This window comes from Furipterus horrens, unplaced genomic scaffold (genome assembly GCF_987537825.1).
Source record: "Furipterus horrens unplaced genomic scaffold, mFurHor1.1.pri manual_scaffold_12, whole genome shotgun sequence".
NCBI lineage: Eukaryota > Metazoa > Chordata > Mammalia > Chiroptera > Furipteridae > Furipterus > Furipterus horrens.
Genome location: NW_028327182.1, coordinates 96,952,164 through 96,968,477, shown reverse-complemented (window position 1 = coordinate 96,968,477; position 16,314 = coordinate 96,952,164). Strand labels below are relative to the sequence as shown.

The following is a 16,314-nucleotide window of genomic DNA, read 5'->3' as shown; positions in this document are numbered from 1 at the left end:
TATTTTCTTTTTGGCTTGGGTTTTTCGCAAACAAAACAAAACAAAACCTCTCCCCAGATGTAAACAAGCCGTGAACTGAAGGAAATTTACAACTGTGGGGAGTCACCAAACCCCGGAGCCGCCGGAGAAGGCCCTTCCCGGGCGGGCCAAACCGCGCGGCCGCGTTTCCGTCCGGGGCTGGGCAACCACTTTCTCTCCACGTGGAAAAACCGCTCTGAATGGGAGACACCGAGGTGTGGAGCCCTCGCATCTCGTGATGGTCAGAGCGCCTCCTCACTCGTGTCCCTGGGGTCCGGCCGCCGCAGGCCTGGCCCCGTGGGACACGTGCGAGCCCATCGGCACCCGGGGGTTTGCGCGGTGCCGGGCAGCGGCTCCGGACGGACAGGCCTCAGCCTCCCCTCCAGGCTTTGAGAAGCGTCTTCTTTCCGGGTCTTCGGAGGTCACGTGGGACGCGAGGGGGTAAAAACCGAGGATCGAGACCAGAGCGGACGAGTGCGGTTTCCTCGGGCAGTGCCTGCCGCTCCCCTGAGTTGTATGTGGGGAGGGAGAGGCTGGGGCGGCGGAGGCCGTGAGAGGGGACGTTCAGAACGTCTGTGACACGGGCCGAACGCTTTTAGTTCATTCGCTGAGGTAAGGCCGCGCCGGGCGACGTCGCCGCTGTGGGCAGAGCAGCTAGTCTGTTCCCTAGAGACTTCCAGGTGGGTCTCCGAAACGTCAGGTGTCTGTTACTTTTCCAGAATGGTTCCCCCAACGTACACTGTTATGGGTTGCGCCACACGCATTGGGAGAAAAGCAGGCATCCTGCGAGACCCGGGGCAAAGGAAGGGCCCCGGGCCACCACGTGGTCCGGACGGAGCGGGCCTGGTGCCGGCTTCCGCCTGCCGTGGGACCAGCATGGCGGGGGCAGCCCCCGGGGTCCTCGCGCTGGGCGTGTATGAAATGCCTGCGGGGCCCTGAGGCACGGGGGCTCCGAGTCAGGTGTGTCCTGCGTGGGCGGAACCCCGGTCCGGTTGCACACGCATGCGCTGGGCATCCTGGTGTCAGAAAGAAAGCGACGGACGAGGGACCGGGGCTGACCTCCAGGGGCCCATTCTGACGGTGGCCTCGGTGTGTCTGCTCCTTGCAGCCTTTACGACTCAAATCAGTACAGTCTCTCTCTGTTGTTTACATTTTATTTTTTATTTTTAGAGAGAAGGGAGGGAGAAGGAGAGGGAAAGCGACATGGATGTAGGAGAGACACATCGATCCGTCAGTTGCCTCTTGGACGCGCCCCGAAAAGTCAGAGTCGAACTTCAAGGGTTGAAAGCTGTGTTTTAGTGACATCGAGGGAACGCAGGTGGACGTGAGCAGTGGTCAGCGGGGGACGGTCCACGAGGACTGTCCAGAAGGGTTTCTGACTGCGTGAATCTATGTATAAAGCGCCAATCCCCCAGGGATGTCATGTGCACAGTAACCGTGTGTGTGAGAACATCGGGCGACAAGTCCCTTTCGCAGCGCTGTGTGACCGCCACCCCCCGTCTCCAGCACTTCCTCCTCCCTCCAGCCTGAAAGTCTGTCCCTGAGAGGCGCTCAGTCCCCGCGCCCTCTCCCCCAGCCCCCAGGCCCCCGCCATTCTGCGTCTGCCCGTGAATTCTGCTCCCCTAGGGCCTCGTGGAAGAGGAACCACACGGTATTTGTCCCATGGGACTGGCCTTTTTCACGCAGCGTCATCGGATGGCAGCATGCGTCCCCATGTCCTTCTTTTTCCAGGGTCACTTCTCTCCACCGTGCGGCTGGCCCACCCTCCGTCACCCGGCCCCCATGTTGTCTTCTCGTCCTTTTCATTCGTGACTCAAGTGGCCATTTAGAATCAGTGCTATGTTCCTTAAAAATTACTTTAGCTCATGAAACTAAAACCAGGACAAAGCCAGGGACTGCTGGGCCCAGCACTGGTGAGCAGGACTCCCCTGGGGTGGCAGCAGGTGGGTGCAGGTGGGGGTGAGGACCCCCCTCCCGGGTGGAGCAGGGGCCCCGTGTGGCCGCCGTTGGCGGATGCACAGCCTCTGTGACCGTGCGGGCACACCCCCTCAGCCTGGTAGTTTTCCACGGCGGCCTCGGGGTGAGGGGTGAGCGCTCTGCGCCGCAGGCTGACCTGGCTGAGGGTCACCTACTTCTGTTTCAGGAAGTGACCCTGTTTTTCACTTTTTCCTTCCAGAGGCAAAAAGCCGCCCACCCACGCTCGCTGGCAGGCAGGAGGAGCGGGGGGGTGCGGGGCCTCTCCCTCCTTGGCCTTCTCTGGCCCAGCCGAGGATCCCCACGCGAGGCCAGGTTCAGGGGCCACCCGCCGGCGGGGTCCCCAGGGTCACCCTCGCTCTCCGCCAGCTCCGCTGGGCCCGCAGGTGAACACCGCCCTGCGCACCTGCCTGGCCCCGGACATCCTCGGCCCCTTCCGTCACCTCGTGTTCTCGTCACAGCCACCAGAGTGGGGCTGGACCATGGGGGTGGGGATGGAGCCCTGTCCCCTGCAGCCCAAGGTGGCAGTCAGGGCCCAGCAGAGAGAGTGCCGCGCGCCTGTCCCGGGCCAGGCCGGCAGGAAGTTCTCTCAGCAACAAGGCAGCCCCGTTTCCTTTCCCTTAATGACGCCCCATTTCTCCTACTGGACTGTCCCCGTGCCAGGCACATACTGCTTTCCTGCTGCTTGTATCTTCCAGATGTTTGTGTGTGATTGTCACACTCTCTTTCCTCTCGGTCCCAGTTTAATGACACTCTGCAGCCTTAGCTGGCCCAGCCTTCCCTCGCACATCTGTCCCTGCGCCCGCCTGGAGGGACGTCCCAGAGACGCCTCCCCCGGGCCCGGGATGGGGGCTCCACGCGCAGAGAGCGGTGCCGGGCAGACCCGCGCCCTCTCCCGAGGCTGAGCTCGCCTCTGCTGCTCTCGCCTGGCGTGTGCAGGCGGACGCACTCCAGGCGCCGGGACCAGCCCTCCGGTGGGCGCAGACCTCACGGCTGCGTCACGCTGATGCCATTCAGAGGCTGGCTCCCCAGGTCGCCTCGGGGCCTCGGCGGGGACCTGCCCGGTCACCCTCACTGCCTGTCCTCACGCAGAGCCCGGAACGCACCTGGCACGGGAGGCGTCTGCCGTGAGCGTGACCGGCCGGGTGTGGGGCTGGGGCGGCCCGGTGTCCCTGCGTGTCCACGTGGCTGTGGGGGTGCAGCCTCCCCCCTGGGCTCTCCCCTCGATGGGACCCGCGGTCTGTGGGGCTGGTAGGGGCCCGGGGCTGCTGTCCGCCTGCCCCCAGGCCTTGCCGTGTCCCCGATGCAGGGCGCAGGCCCCGTGAGCCCCTTCTCTTCCGCTCACCCCGGTCCAGCTCTGGTCCTGGGCGCAAGCAGGAGTGGCAGGCCCTCCTGTGATTTTCCTCCTGAGGCACATGTGAGTGGCCCGCCGTGGGGACCCGGCACTGACCAGCGAAGCTGCGTGTGCTAACGGTGGGCCCCGTGACCGTGTGTGAAGCTAACTCGCAGGTCCTTGTCTCGCGTGGTTACCTTCGGGGGGCGGGGGCGGTGAGAACGCGCGAGCTCTACCCTCTCGGCAGAGTCCAAGTGCGCAGGGCTGAGCCGCTCCCCGCGCGCTTTGCAGACGGTGGCCACACAGGGCCGCACCTGCCACGCGGGCAGCCTTGCCGGGGGACAGGGGACCGGAGCTCGGTGGGGGCGGTGGGGGGTGGGCCGGGAGGTCACGGAGCGGCATTGCCGCCCTCCTGTGTCCGTGTCCCTCCCTCACCGCGGCCACGTCAGCTCCTTTCCCCGTTTCTCACACGATGCCTTTCTTCCCACGTCTGCCATTGTCCCGTAAAGCAGGGCTGTTCCTGTGATGGCCAGACCTCTGCCGGGGGCTGGGTTTCACGAGGGGACCTCAACGGCCCGTGTGTGTGGACTTGGGCAGAGGTCGCAGGCCCCACGGAGGCCGTCAAACTGGGGACATGGGAGACATTAAGCCCTGACAGCCACGCCCCACCCCAGAGAGTGAGACCCATGGATTGGAGAACCGGGGCCCGCAGCCACCGAGGGGACCGAGCACACACCCATCTGCCGTCCATGTGCTCAGCGGGGCTGCAGGGGTCAGAGCGCCGGCCGCTGGGTAACTGTCCTCTGCAGCGGGTGTGTGGCTGGGGGGTGGGGGGTGGTGAGCCGAAAGCCACCCAGACGGTGGAGGGGGTGCTCTTCTGAGCACATGGCCCCGGTGAGAGCCGGGGACCCAGGCAGGAGCGAAGTGCGGGCTCTGTCCTCACGGAACTGGCACCGGGATGGCAAAGCTCGTGTGCAGCAGGGGGTTCCTGAGGCCTGGCTGGCAGCGCCCGGAGCCTGTGTGGAGTCTCACACGTGACCTGCGTGTGTCCTTCGTCACAGGCCCGGCTGGCTGCGGAGGGAGCTGGAGCGTCCTCAGAGCCACCCCGATTTCCCAGGTTTCCTCCAACCCCGCCGCGGTCCCCATCCCGGGCTGCCTCGATCTGGAGGCGAGCTCTCTGGGGTGCGTTCCACGGCCAGCCGAGGTTTGTCCCAGGGCTGGGAGACTGTCCCCTGAGTGTGGCAGCTGGAAGCGTCCCAGCAGAGGGCAGAAGGAGACCCTGCCAAGCCCTGTTGGTCTTCCTTGTCCTGCTATGGCCACACCAAGGGACAGTGTGGCCCTGCAGTGACATCTGCCACCCGGGCCTCAGGCCTTGGGGGCAGGGGCAGGAGAGGCTGCCTCCGTGGCTTCTTGCTGAAGAGCAAGTGTTCCCTGTGGCGCCTGCCTGGGCCTGACTGGCGAGCTGGGTCTGCACACAGTGGGCTTCTTGCTTGGCCTTGTTAACAATTCTCAGAGAACAGCAGCCACAGGGCGGGTGGGGGAGGAATCTCGAGGCAAAAACCCCTGGCCCCGGCCCCCGCCTTTGCCTCCTTGTCCCAAATACTCCCCACCCCCTGCGTGCGCCCTGAGAAGCCGCCTCTGCCAGGAAGCCCTCCACTGGTCTGCAGCGGCCCTTCCCCCTGGGGGAAGCAGCCCCATGGCCCTGAGCTGACCGGTCATTTTGGTTTCTTTCTATGCTTGTTTCAAAGCGCCCTGATCCCGGGACGCTGTGGTGACCGGTTCCTAAGCCCAGGGTGTCTTTGTTTGTTTTGGTTCTTTAATAGACTTTGTTTTTTTTAGAGCAGTTTTAGGTTCATAGCAAAACTGAGAGGAAGGAGCAGAGATTTCCCACGTCCCTCCCCGCCCCCCCCCCAGACTCCCCCATTGCCAGTGTCCCCTCAGGACGGGACATTTGTCACAACGGATGAACCTGCACGGACTCATCATTCTCACCCAGAGTCCGCCGCTGACATCAGGGTCCCCTTTGTGCTGCGCATCCCGTGGGTTTGAACACATGGATAGTGACGTGTGTCCATTACAGACAGCAGACTCACTCCCTGGGCTCGGTCCGGCCCTCCCTCCGCCCCTCCCCCCCAGCAGCCCAGCAATCCCTGACCTGTCCGTCCCCACAGTCGCGCCTTTCCCAGGACCTCACAGAGTGGGGATCACACAGCGGGGAGCCTTTGCACACTGGCTCCTGCCACCTAGTCACCTCCGCTTCAGGGGTCGCCATGTCCTTTTCACGGTTTGACACCTCATTTCTCTTTAGCTGGAGAACATTCCGTTGTCCGCGTGGATCCGTCAGCTGCACAAGGGCATCTTGGTTGCGTCCCAAGTTTGGGAATTAGGAATAAAGCTGCTTTAAACATCCGTGTGCAGGTGGCTGTGTGGACATGCATGTTGACGTCCTTCGAGAAAATACCGAGTAGCCTGACTGCTGGATTGTATGCTCAGAATGGCCTGATTTGTAGCAAACGGGCCCCTGTCTCCCAAGGTGGCTGCGCCCTGCGTGGCTCCTGCTCCGCCCATCCTCGCCAGCACGTGGCACTGCCCGGGTTCCAGACTCAGGACGTTCCCCTGCGTGTGCAGTGCTGCCTCGTTGCTTGGTGAGCATTTCCGTGGTGACACGTGACGGGGGGCGGCTTCCAGCGCCTCGTGGCTGGGAAGGCATCTGTTCCCTGCACAGTGCCCACGTCCCTGCGGGTTCTGAGTCCTGGCCTTACTCCCAGCTCCCCGTTCCTGAGCTCAGGCAGAGAGCTTCCTGAGGGCTGCCCGCGGCCCCCGTCTGCTCCCCCACCTCGGTCAGAGTGTGGCCCCAATAGTCTGGGCGCCGCAGGGGAGGGGCCCCGTGGGCTTGTGTGATCCCGTCCCTGAGCCTCCAGCTCCTCCTCCGTGAAATGGGAAGAACCAATGGGACTTCTCCTCGAGGGCCTTTCCAGTGGCCAGTGTGCTAATACATACATGACACATACGTAGAGGAGCTGGGTGGACGGTGACGATTACTGGTGACCGGTCCTTCCACTGGCATCCCGGAGAAGTGACCCGCTGCCGTGACTCCAAAGGGGAGCGGAGCCAGGACAGGGCAGCTGATCTCGTCCCGGGTCCCAGGGTGCCTTCCTGCATCGCTTTGTGATGTGTATTTTTGTTCTGAAATGGGTGCTGCCTGGGAACTTGGGGCGATGGGTGGGTAGGAAAGTGAAAGGACACGGGCTCCAGCCGGTGGTTGACCAACTTCAACTCCCAAAGCGAGGCTCTGGCTGGGGAAACACAGTCATGATTTAAGAATTAAACTGAGAGACGAAGAACAGCCGTTACCTAACTTTGGGACTTCTCCCGGGAGCCACGCGGAGGCCTTGGCTCAGGGGTCACGGCGGGGGGCCAGTTCCCGCGGAGCCGGCCCGGCCGGCCTCCTTCCTCGGCCTGGCAGCCCGGACAATGGACGGACCGCTGGACGCGGCCCAGACGAGGCCGCGTTTACAGCACTTCCCGTCCACTTCACCGGCACAAACAGCTATTCTGGGGTCGGGCTATTTTCCAAGTTGAGTTACATGGATGATAAACAAGTTTTTCTGGGTGAGTGAAATTTCAACTTCACAAAACACAATTAAAAAAGAAATATTTGGAGAAACGTTTAAGTGGAAACATTAGCGACAAAAACTCGCATGTGGTTATAAAAATGTTTTTCACTGGGCTGTTTATTCCTTGGCGTTAGGAGAGGCCTGTCTGCACACGTTTCTGACCCGTACTGAGGGTTTCCCATAGATGTGGGGGCTTTCTTATAGAGACTCTCAATTATCTATTTTCTTTTAAGGTTAAAAATGGAAACTGAAAAAGTCCAAAAATCAATTAGCTGGCTTGAATTTGCTGAGAAGTTCAGAATAATGTTCATGACTGAAACTTCCAGAGTAAATCATCATCCTACGAAGAAGTAAATTAACCCAGAATGACAAAATGAAAGGATGGTTCCCATGTAACCTCATAAATTTCCTGCTTGATGCATTTCAAATCTCTGATTTCTAATAAAATTCTCATGAGAACACAGTATTGCTCCACAGAAACTCCTGAACTCTCCCCATGAGAACTGGCTAGTTTGTAAGGCCACGGGGGTTCACGCTGTGGTTTATTTATTAAAAATTTCTCAGTAAATATATCATGGTCCACTGACTCTGGAGAGGCTGTGCATCATTTCTGCTGTCCCCGCGTACGAAGAAAAACAAGGAGAAGCACGTCAGAACTCTGAACCAGGAAAAAAAAAAAAAAAACAAACCCTGTAACTTTTTCTTTCTTCTTTTTTCCTAAGGAAAGGTCTAGGTAAGCTGCTCCTTGCCTGTATCGTTGGTCCTGAGAGACCTCGCTGGAGTTTCACATCTGCCGGGCGAAGGTCCGGACACCCTGCCAGGTGGGGGGCAGTGGGGTTCAGATGATGCAGGATGGGGACTTGCTGTTCCCGTGTCCTGGCACGGGGCCCGCCTTCCCGGGGAGCCCAGGGGAGGCAAAGGCCGCCATGAGGACATTGTAAGGTTTGAGGGATTTCAAACATCTCAGCAAAAAGATGGGCACTTACACGCAGACACCGAGGTGATGAGCTGGTGGCCTCCTCTCCTGTCCGCTGGTGCCTCCCACCTGGAAAGGATGTTCACTGATGGTCGATGCTCGTGGGTCTTTCCCCACTTGATTCCGTGCACAAGCCCGGTCTGTAGAAGGTTCCGTAAGCTGCCGAGGTCACCACCCCCCGGCCCCCGCAAGCAGGGCCTCAGACCCTGGAAGGCAGGTAAGAGCAAGGCTGGTTCTGACCCCCAGCCCAGACTCTGAGGGCGACACCCTCCCAAGCGACCGTGAACCCGGGGGCCTTCCACGGTTTCGTCCTGCTCACCCAGGATCCTCTTCGAACAAGCCCACAGGTGCAGGTGCCACATTTGCGAAGCACCTGCGAGGGGTTAACGGCTGCGCGCACCTGTTTGCAGACTGGCTGTGAGGGGGAGGGAGACCAGCCCTGCCTTTGTGTGGCCGTGGTCCCGGACGCTGACCCTCGGGCCCTGGGCCTCCGTCTCCAGCACCCAGTGCAGGGCCTGGCACTTGTAGGTGCTCAGGTCAATGTTTCAATGGCTGGGCCTAGGTTTTGGTTCATGGCTGGGAAGGGTATGATCAAAAAATAAAAAGAATAGACTTCATTTTTCTAAGAGCCGTTGTAGGTTCACAGGAAAATTGAGGGGAGAGAACAGAGATATTCCACATACCCCCTGCCTCCCCCAACCTCCACTGCTAACAACACCCCCAACAGACGAGACATCTGCCACAACGGACGGACCTGCACAGACATGTCATCGTCACCCAGAGTCCACAGCGGACACGAGGGTCACTCTGTACCGCACATTCTGTGGGTTTGGACAAACACACAATGACACGTGGCCATCCTTACGGTATCCGGTATCCACAGGCTAGTTTCCCTGCCTGGAAAATCCCCTGCTCTCCCCCCCCCCCCAAACCTGTCACCACTGTTCTTCCCTCTGTCCGCAGCGCTGCCTTTGCGGAGCGTTGTGGGGTCGTGGGCAGCTGTCCCGGGCTGGCTGCTTTCGCTTAGAGATGCTGTTAAGGTTCCCCAACGTCTTATCATGGCTTCATAGCGCGGTTCTTCACAGCCCAGCCGTCCCCCACCGTCCGGGAAGGGCACACCTTGCACCCCCAGGAAATGAAAAGCGCTCTCCGGCTCCTTGGAACGGAGGCCGCACGGGGGTGCCGGGGACAGTGTCGCCCTGGAATTCGCTGTCCCGGAAGAGACACAGAAAATGGCCGTTTTAAAATGACAGCGGCTACGCGTGCCTGCCGCGTGGGTGCCCCCCCCCCCCACCCGTAAACCCCAGTCCGGCCACCCTGTTCCGTAGGACGCAGGTTCCCCCCGGGCGGGTCAGTCCCGCGGCGAGCGCGCCCCGCTTCTGCACGCGCCGTGGCTGGGTTTCTCGTGGACGCCGACTGCCCACTCAAGGGCACGCGCCTCCGAGAATGGGGGTCCAGGGCACTCCTTTCACGGGAAGCGTGTAACGCGTTTGCACACCCGCTGACCTCAGTAGCCCCCGCGACGCCGGGCTTCGGCCCGGGCAGTAGGGTATTCGCCGGGAGAACGCAGGCGGGGCGAGCCCCGCGGGACGGCCCACCCGGGGCCGTGGGTGTGGGCGGCGGCAGCGCGCGGAGCACCCCCGCCCAAGCGTGCGTTTTAGGGAAGCGGTGGAGCGGGGTCACCGGGAGCGCGCGGCTGCGGAGGGGCTGGCGCGCCGCCTGCTGGCCGACGGGGCGCAGCGCGGGGTCCGGGCGCAGCTGGAAGCTCCAAGGTCAATGCTGCGGCCACGGTCGGTCGGACTGCGTGGGATCACAGGCGCCTTACCTGAAAGCAAAGCAAGCCGCGCAGTGCGCCTGCTTCATGGAGGCCCCCGCGGGGTGTCTTCTCTGTGGAAGGCGATGAAGGAGGCTCAGGGCCCCCCGTGGCATTGACGCGGGGCGGGCGCGGGGAGTGGCTCTCTCCTTAGGACCGCTTTTTGCAACTTCCAATCGGGCTACGTCCTATCCCGAATTGAGTGCGGGGAAGGTCAGGGGCCGTGGATGTCAAAACCAAGGCAGAACGAAGCCACACTGCGCTTCCAGCCGGCAGTTGTTGAAAATAAATGGCTCAGAATCCTGAAAGTTGTCATAACCCTCCCCGGTTCAACGTGCGCCTTTGCCCACCTACCTCCGTTACTCCGATTAATCACACCACGTCCTGACTGCTGGGGAAAAAGTAGTGGCCTCCAAATTCTTCAGGCTGCGGAGACTGGAAAGCGGGGTCTGAATAGCGAAGTAAAATGTTCCCCCCATCATTCACAGAGGCCCTGGGGGAGAGAGGGGAAGACAGAGACTCAGTGCTTTGGGGAGTCCTGTTTGGTTCGTGCGAGGCTTCTTAAGGGCCGTTTGCTCACCCGTGACCTTAGCAGACCTGAGAAGGCTCTGTGCCTCCACCACAGGGCAGGGCGCGGTGGGCCGGGGGTCCTTGCCCTGCGTGCCTTACGAAGTCACGGATTGTGGCAACCTGCCACCGGTGGTTTTGTGGCCTTGGAGCAGTGACCGTAAAACTTTTTAGTAAAGCCAAGGTTACACTCACTCCAGGAGGATCCAGTATGCAATTGCTGTGGGGTGAGCCAGGATCCAGAGCAGGGTGGAGGTGTGTCCCTTCCTCCACGGTCTCAGGGACCCTGGGCCCTGCCCACATGGGGACTCTAGGACTCTGGAGGGCAGCTGGGGAGGGCGGGAGGGGGGAACAAGCAGAGGGGTCCTATCATGGGGTAAGCAGCTCACACCCAGGACCTGGGTGACTGATTTACCCATGAGGAGCCCGAGGCCCAGACAGATGCGGGGATTTCTGCACAACCATGGAATTAGCTAGAAAAAGAGCCAGAGGGGAAGCCAGGTCTCATTTTCCACCCTGGGCTCCCTAATGTACAGTCTCCCTCCAAGCCCATCGCTTCCCTGGCTGACCACATTTCAGGTAGGAGGAGAAAAAATACCAAGTCCCTGTTCTTCTACCAGTTGCCCCATCTCTTAAGTTAAAGATAAAGCGCCCCCTTTAAGTCCAGAACTCCCAGGTCATCACGACACTCTCAGCGATCCCGGTGGCTCGTGTTCTGCTTGTTTGTGTCCCCTTAATTACAGCTTAAAGAACAGGCTGAGAACAAAATCCATATTGTTTATTCCGCTCCCAGCCTCGTCGTCCCCTCCCCCACCCCGGCTGTGCCAATGTGAAAACGTGCCAGAAAACTCCCCCGTGGGCTGGAAACCTGTCCATGGCCAACTCCAGCTGGAAAGAATCGTGTTCCGCCGAGACTGAGGCCCCATCCATAATGGAAACCCTGACGGGCCACGCGGTAATTACAGCTTTGCCGTAATGAATGTTTCTGTGTGGTCAAAGTCCTGGATTTTTCCATGGTATTTTTCCATGGGAGAGCCCTCCCTGAGAGATGTTAACTGAAGGTCTGAACCGTGGCTTTGGCTCCGGGCAGGGTCCCTCCTGGCATTGTGGAGCTTGAAGGTGACAGTGGTGTTGACGTTGGGAGTCATGACCACCAAGGGGCGCATCAGTCACGCTGATTTTTGAAAGATGGGTGGGCTGGGGGTGGGAGGGGTGTAGCGGCTGTTCCAGGAGACTTGCACCCTCCCAGCTTGGTAGCCACAGACGTTTCCCTGCTCTCTGGCTTGGTGCCTGTACCAGGCAGAAAATGGGAGCCCCGCTAACAGGTAGGGGTGATGCCCACCCCGATGGGCCTGGAACTCTGGTTTTAGCGCCAAGAGCTCGTGTCCCAGGAGACCTCCCAGTCCTGGGGAGACTGGGATAGTGGGTCAGCCCACATACTACAGAAGATGGGATCAAATTCAGGGCCGGGAAGTATCCGTCTCTTTTAAAGGCAGCACCCAGACTGAGGTTTGCAGTCGAGTCCTCGCCTGGCGCTTGAAGGACCCTGCGTGATTAGCAAGCAGCTGGAGGACCGCCCCAGCCGTGACCCAGAGGGGCGTGAGAGCCCCCGCATGGCAGCAGGTGACGTGAAAAACAAAATAAGCCCCTGTGCTGTGGGTTCCACTTCCCTCTGGACTTCTGGAAGTCCGGTGGGCCCGCAGGTCCTCCCAGGAGGCACCAAGAGCTTCATTCCTCTGCCCCGCGACGTGAGGACACAGGGAGAGGACGCAGGGTCTCCCCGGGACACAAACCTCTGGCAAAGGATCTCGGGCTCCCACCTTCAGACCCGTGAGGCATGAACGTCTGTCGTTTAGGCCGCCAGGCTATGGTATGTGGGGACAGCAGCCTGCGAGGACTGACGTGCACCCGAGCTGAAATTCACGACACAAGCCGTCACTAACTCATTTGCCCCATGGGATCCCGAGGCCCGCTGTGTGCCAGGCACTGTCCAGAGCTAAGCTGAGGTTTGCAGCCTTACTTAGCCCTCAAGATGGGGCCGCACTCAAGTTTGGGAAGGCAGTCACTAGAGGGCAAAGGACTGTGGAGTACGAGCCCAGGCCCGGGGACAAGGTAGGGGCCTTAAGGGAAGGTGCCCAAGAGACGGGGCTTGAGTTGAGTCTCTGAGGACAAAGGGGGTGGGGGTCTGCAGGAATCAGGGAAGAGGGTCAGGTTCCTGTTTGGGGGAGGGATGGGGGAGGGGCCCAAATGCTTAAATACCACCGTCACAGTGGATGATTTTTTGTTCTGTAGGAAAAGTTCCCAGCCGCCCTTGTCACTGGCTCGTGTGACCGCTCTGAGAGTTTAGTGCAGAAAACGTGCGTCCCTGCCCTTAGCCTGGCGAGCTGGGCTTCACGTCCCCTCGGGGGCTTGGGTATTGTCCCTGAACATAGAGGTGTTTGGAAAAGGTCATAAGTGCCAGCAGCCCCCAGCCCCCGCCCTCTGTGTGCCGACCGCCTTCTGCTCTGTGGGTTACAACGGGACGCCCCTCAGCAGCTCAGAAGGAAGGCGTCCAGACGTGACGGGAGAGTTGGTCCACAGGGACACTCACGGGGTGGGCTAGAGAGGGAGCACGAGGGGGAAAGGACGTCCACGCCTTTCTTGGTGAGTGAGCTTACACCGCAGAGGGTAGCTGCCACCCGTCGGAGGGGAGAGCCAAGTCTGGAGGCCAAGGGAACGGCGGGAGGTCAGTGGTGCAGAGGAGGAGCCGGACGGAGACCTGCTGCTGGGTCTGCGGGAAGGAGGCCCCGCATTTAACGGGAAAACATCCTGTAGGCTCTGCCGCAGCGACGGGGGAGTCTCAGAGTGACGTTCGCACTTCAGTTCGGTGGTTGGTTAGAGGGACACATTTCCCATCCACTTCCAGGGAGCTGACATCCTCTTACCACGATTTCACAAAGTGCCAGGATGCATTTTAATAAAGCAATGAGTAATCACTCATGTCAGGAGAAGCTAACTGGAACAAGAACCCAGAATACACTAGGACTCTGGGTTTTACCTCTGGGCTTCCTAGAAGCCCCCACAGAAAATACAATACAATGAAATAAGAGCTCGTGTAGTTCATGAAGGGAAGCAGGCAATTTGGGGCAGGGGAGGCTTTTCCCCCTGCTGCTGCGCCAGAAGTCTCCCCCACATGTGCATGGCGTGTGGTGTGCACAGGGGGATCTCAGAGGTCCTCTAATCCGGTTCCCCGACTTTTCAGCTGAGTGAGGGGAGGGGGACGTGATGCTCCAAGGGTGTAGGTGTCAGAAGTGGGATCATTGCTGTTGCGACCCCCAAGGACCAGCGTGATTGGCCGGCCTGTTGTCTCCGCCTACTGTGACTGTGTCACACGAAGACACTTGTCTTGGTTGGCAGCCTCTCCTGCCCGCTGCTGTCCCCATGGGTGGACTCAGACTTGGGGGTGGGTGTGAGGCCGGGTTTGTCGGCGGGCCTCAGGCTCATGGTTGACAATGACGCCCGTGTGCCGGCCGTGGCAGGCGACTCAGGTCCCTCGTGGGCTCCTGCTCCTCCCCACACTCGGAGCCGCCCAGCGCTCTGCCGGGGGAGCCTGGGCCGGGGCGGAGCCTGCCAGCTGGGCCCGTGCCTAGGGTCGGGCTGATGCCGGCCACGGGGACGGGACAGGGCTCCGCGGCCCGCCGAGGTGCGGCGGGCTGAGCGGGCGGCCTCCCCCGGGGCCTGCGGGGTTGCCCGCACCTTGCAGGTGTGAGGCTGCGGCACTGAAGTCCAGCCTGGCGCTCTCCCGTCCCTCCCCTCCTCGCCGCTGCCCCCCTGAGCCTCCCTCTTGCGCCCCAGCAACGCCCCGCTGCTTCCTCCAGGCCGCCCTCCTGCTGGGTCATGGAGGGATCCGGGCAGGAGCTTGGTCGTCACCGTCACCGTCCAAAGAGCTGTAGCCTGACGTTTCCAACAGGCGAGCCTCTGCATGTGAGTCACCTGGAAACTCAGCGCCCTCTCCGCGGTCAGGGGGCCCGGGGTGGCGACGGGGCTCCTGCCGGGAGAACGGCGCCTTCCTCTGCGGCACGGCGTGCCCGCTCAGGGCCGTGCCGGGGAACAGAGGCTGCCAGCCTGCCCTGCTGCAAAGGCCGCGTCCATCTTAGACACGTTTCCCGTTTTCGGGACAAGTCCCAGCAACAGCCAGTGGCCGTCACTGAAGAAAGCCCCCCCCCCCCCCCAGCCACCTGGCTGTCCGGCCCAGCCTCTGGGGGTGCCCACTGCGGGCTGGGGGGCTTCCCCGGGCTGGTTAGCTCACAGCCTTCCCCTTGGCTGGTGCCTGGGCTCCCCGGCCTCTCCCCAGCTGGAGCGGTGGCCCGGGCAGCAGCTTCTGTCTCTGGGCGGTCACCTGCTGCAGTGCGGCAGGACCTCCCCCCGAAGCCCCGCCGGACGTCTGTGGACTTAGGGCGGAGCAGGCGGTCGGAAAGGACCAGCGAGACGCTGCCTGAAAAAGGAGAAGAAAGGGCACCAGGTTCTGTGCTTCATGTCCTGCCCCCGCCCTGCGGCTCGCGGGCTTCCAGGTTCAGCGGCTTTGAGTAGAAAAATGTCATGGAGGATCCAGAACAGGGCTGTTGTTGGAGGCCAGGACTGGGTAGCTGGGGCGATGTACACCGGCTCCAGCCTCCATAAGCGGCAAACGTTTCTGAACTTAACAACGTAGTAACAGGGTTTAAATCCTCAGTCTTTGAGGGCTGCTCTAGACGTGTGTGTGCGTGTGTGTGTGTGTGTGCGCGCGTGTTGTGTGTGGGGATGTTTGGTAAAAATGCGAATTTTGCTTCCCGATAACTGGATCACATCCTTGGAACCCAACCTCTCACACGCGGGGGACGCGGTCCCGGGCTGGGGTGAGGGGAGGTCAGGGATCCGCGGCAGGACCCAGGCAGAGGTTACACACAGCCAGGGAGCCCCCACACAGCCAGGGAGCCCCCAGCTCAAGGAATTTCCAGGAGCAGCAGCAACACTTCCTTTGTGCATAAACATCTTAATTGCATTGTTGTCTGAATTTATTTTGATCAGGAGTGTTGACCATGGAAGAACAGAGCATTCCAGCAGCCTCCCACGTTCTTTCCAGTTTCCTGTTGAACCGGGCCTTGTCATAAACAGCATGAAACCTGAACTGACGCGGGGGGAAGCTTTGGAGGGGCCAGCAAGGGTGGGAGGAGCCCAAGCTGATCCCCTCACCTCCTTTCCTTGGGGGGGGGGGGGCGGGGGGGAGGCAGGCAAGCCTCAAACGGGGAACCAGAGGCCGAATCCTGCGCGCCCGGCTGGCTGCGCTGCGGGCCCTGGTCAAGCCCTCCTGCACGTTGTGGTGAACGCTGACGGTCAGTGAGCCACCCGAGGCCAAGAAAGGGGGACGTGGGCCCTGACCACGCAGCCCCAGCCCCCAGATTCAGGGAGGGTGGGCTCCCGGGCGGCCACGCCCCTCCTGAGTCTCCCTGCAGCTGAGCTGGCCTGCAGGGGTGCTTAGTATGTGCTTCCCCGGCACGGCGCCCTGTGTCCTGGGACTCATCCGCGCGCCCTCTTCCCACTGAGGACTCCCTCCCGACCACGTGGGAATTGGGGTTCGGGCCGCTCCAGGAAGTGGGGAGCACCACAGGCCTGGTGGGGGGCCCTCCGGCTGCTGACCCCTGCCCCGCTGCCACCGCCCACGCCCGGGGCCGACATGCTGAGGAAGAAAATACCGCCTTGGTGTGAAGCTGGTGGGAAAAGGGGCGTGGGGCCCGTCTTAGGGGGGGTGTCGGGTGTGTGTTTCCAAATCAGAGCGCAAGGGCGTGGAGCAGATGGGCGGACTCGTGCTGCAGATGCAGGAGAGGCGCGTCCAGTCCGCAGTGGTGAGACTCCCGCTGGCACCCCGCCCCCGCCCCGCTCAGGGGCTTCCCCCAGTGTGGGAGGCTCCATGCCAGCGGGGCTCCCTGGGGACAGGTCAGGGTCTGGGAGCGTCTCTGGCAGCGGGGGCTGTCCCTGCCATCAGCGCAGCTCACCCAGG

At 61.3% G+C, this 16,314-nt stretch overlaps 1 protein-coding gene across 1 annotated transcript; it reads right to left on the bottom strand.

Annotated features, from left to right (window-relative positions):
• Positions 1-9,597: 9,597 nt before the first annotated feature.
• On the bottom strand, positions 9,598-15,992 carry XKR5 (XK related 5). The gene is given in 5 exon segments (XM_090258245.1): positions 9,598-9,743; positions 14,034-14,164; positions 14,407-14,507; positions 14,510-14,772; positions 15,920-15,992. Coding segments are annotated over 5 exon segments (714 nt in total).
• Positions 15,993-16,314: the final 322 nt, after the last annotated feature.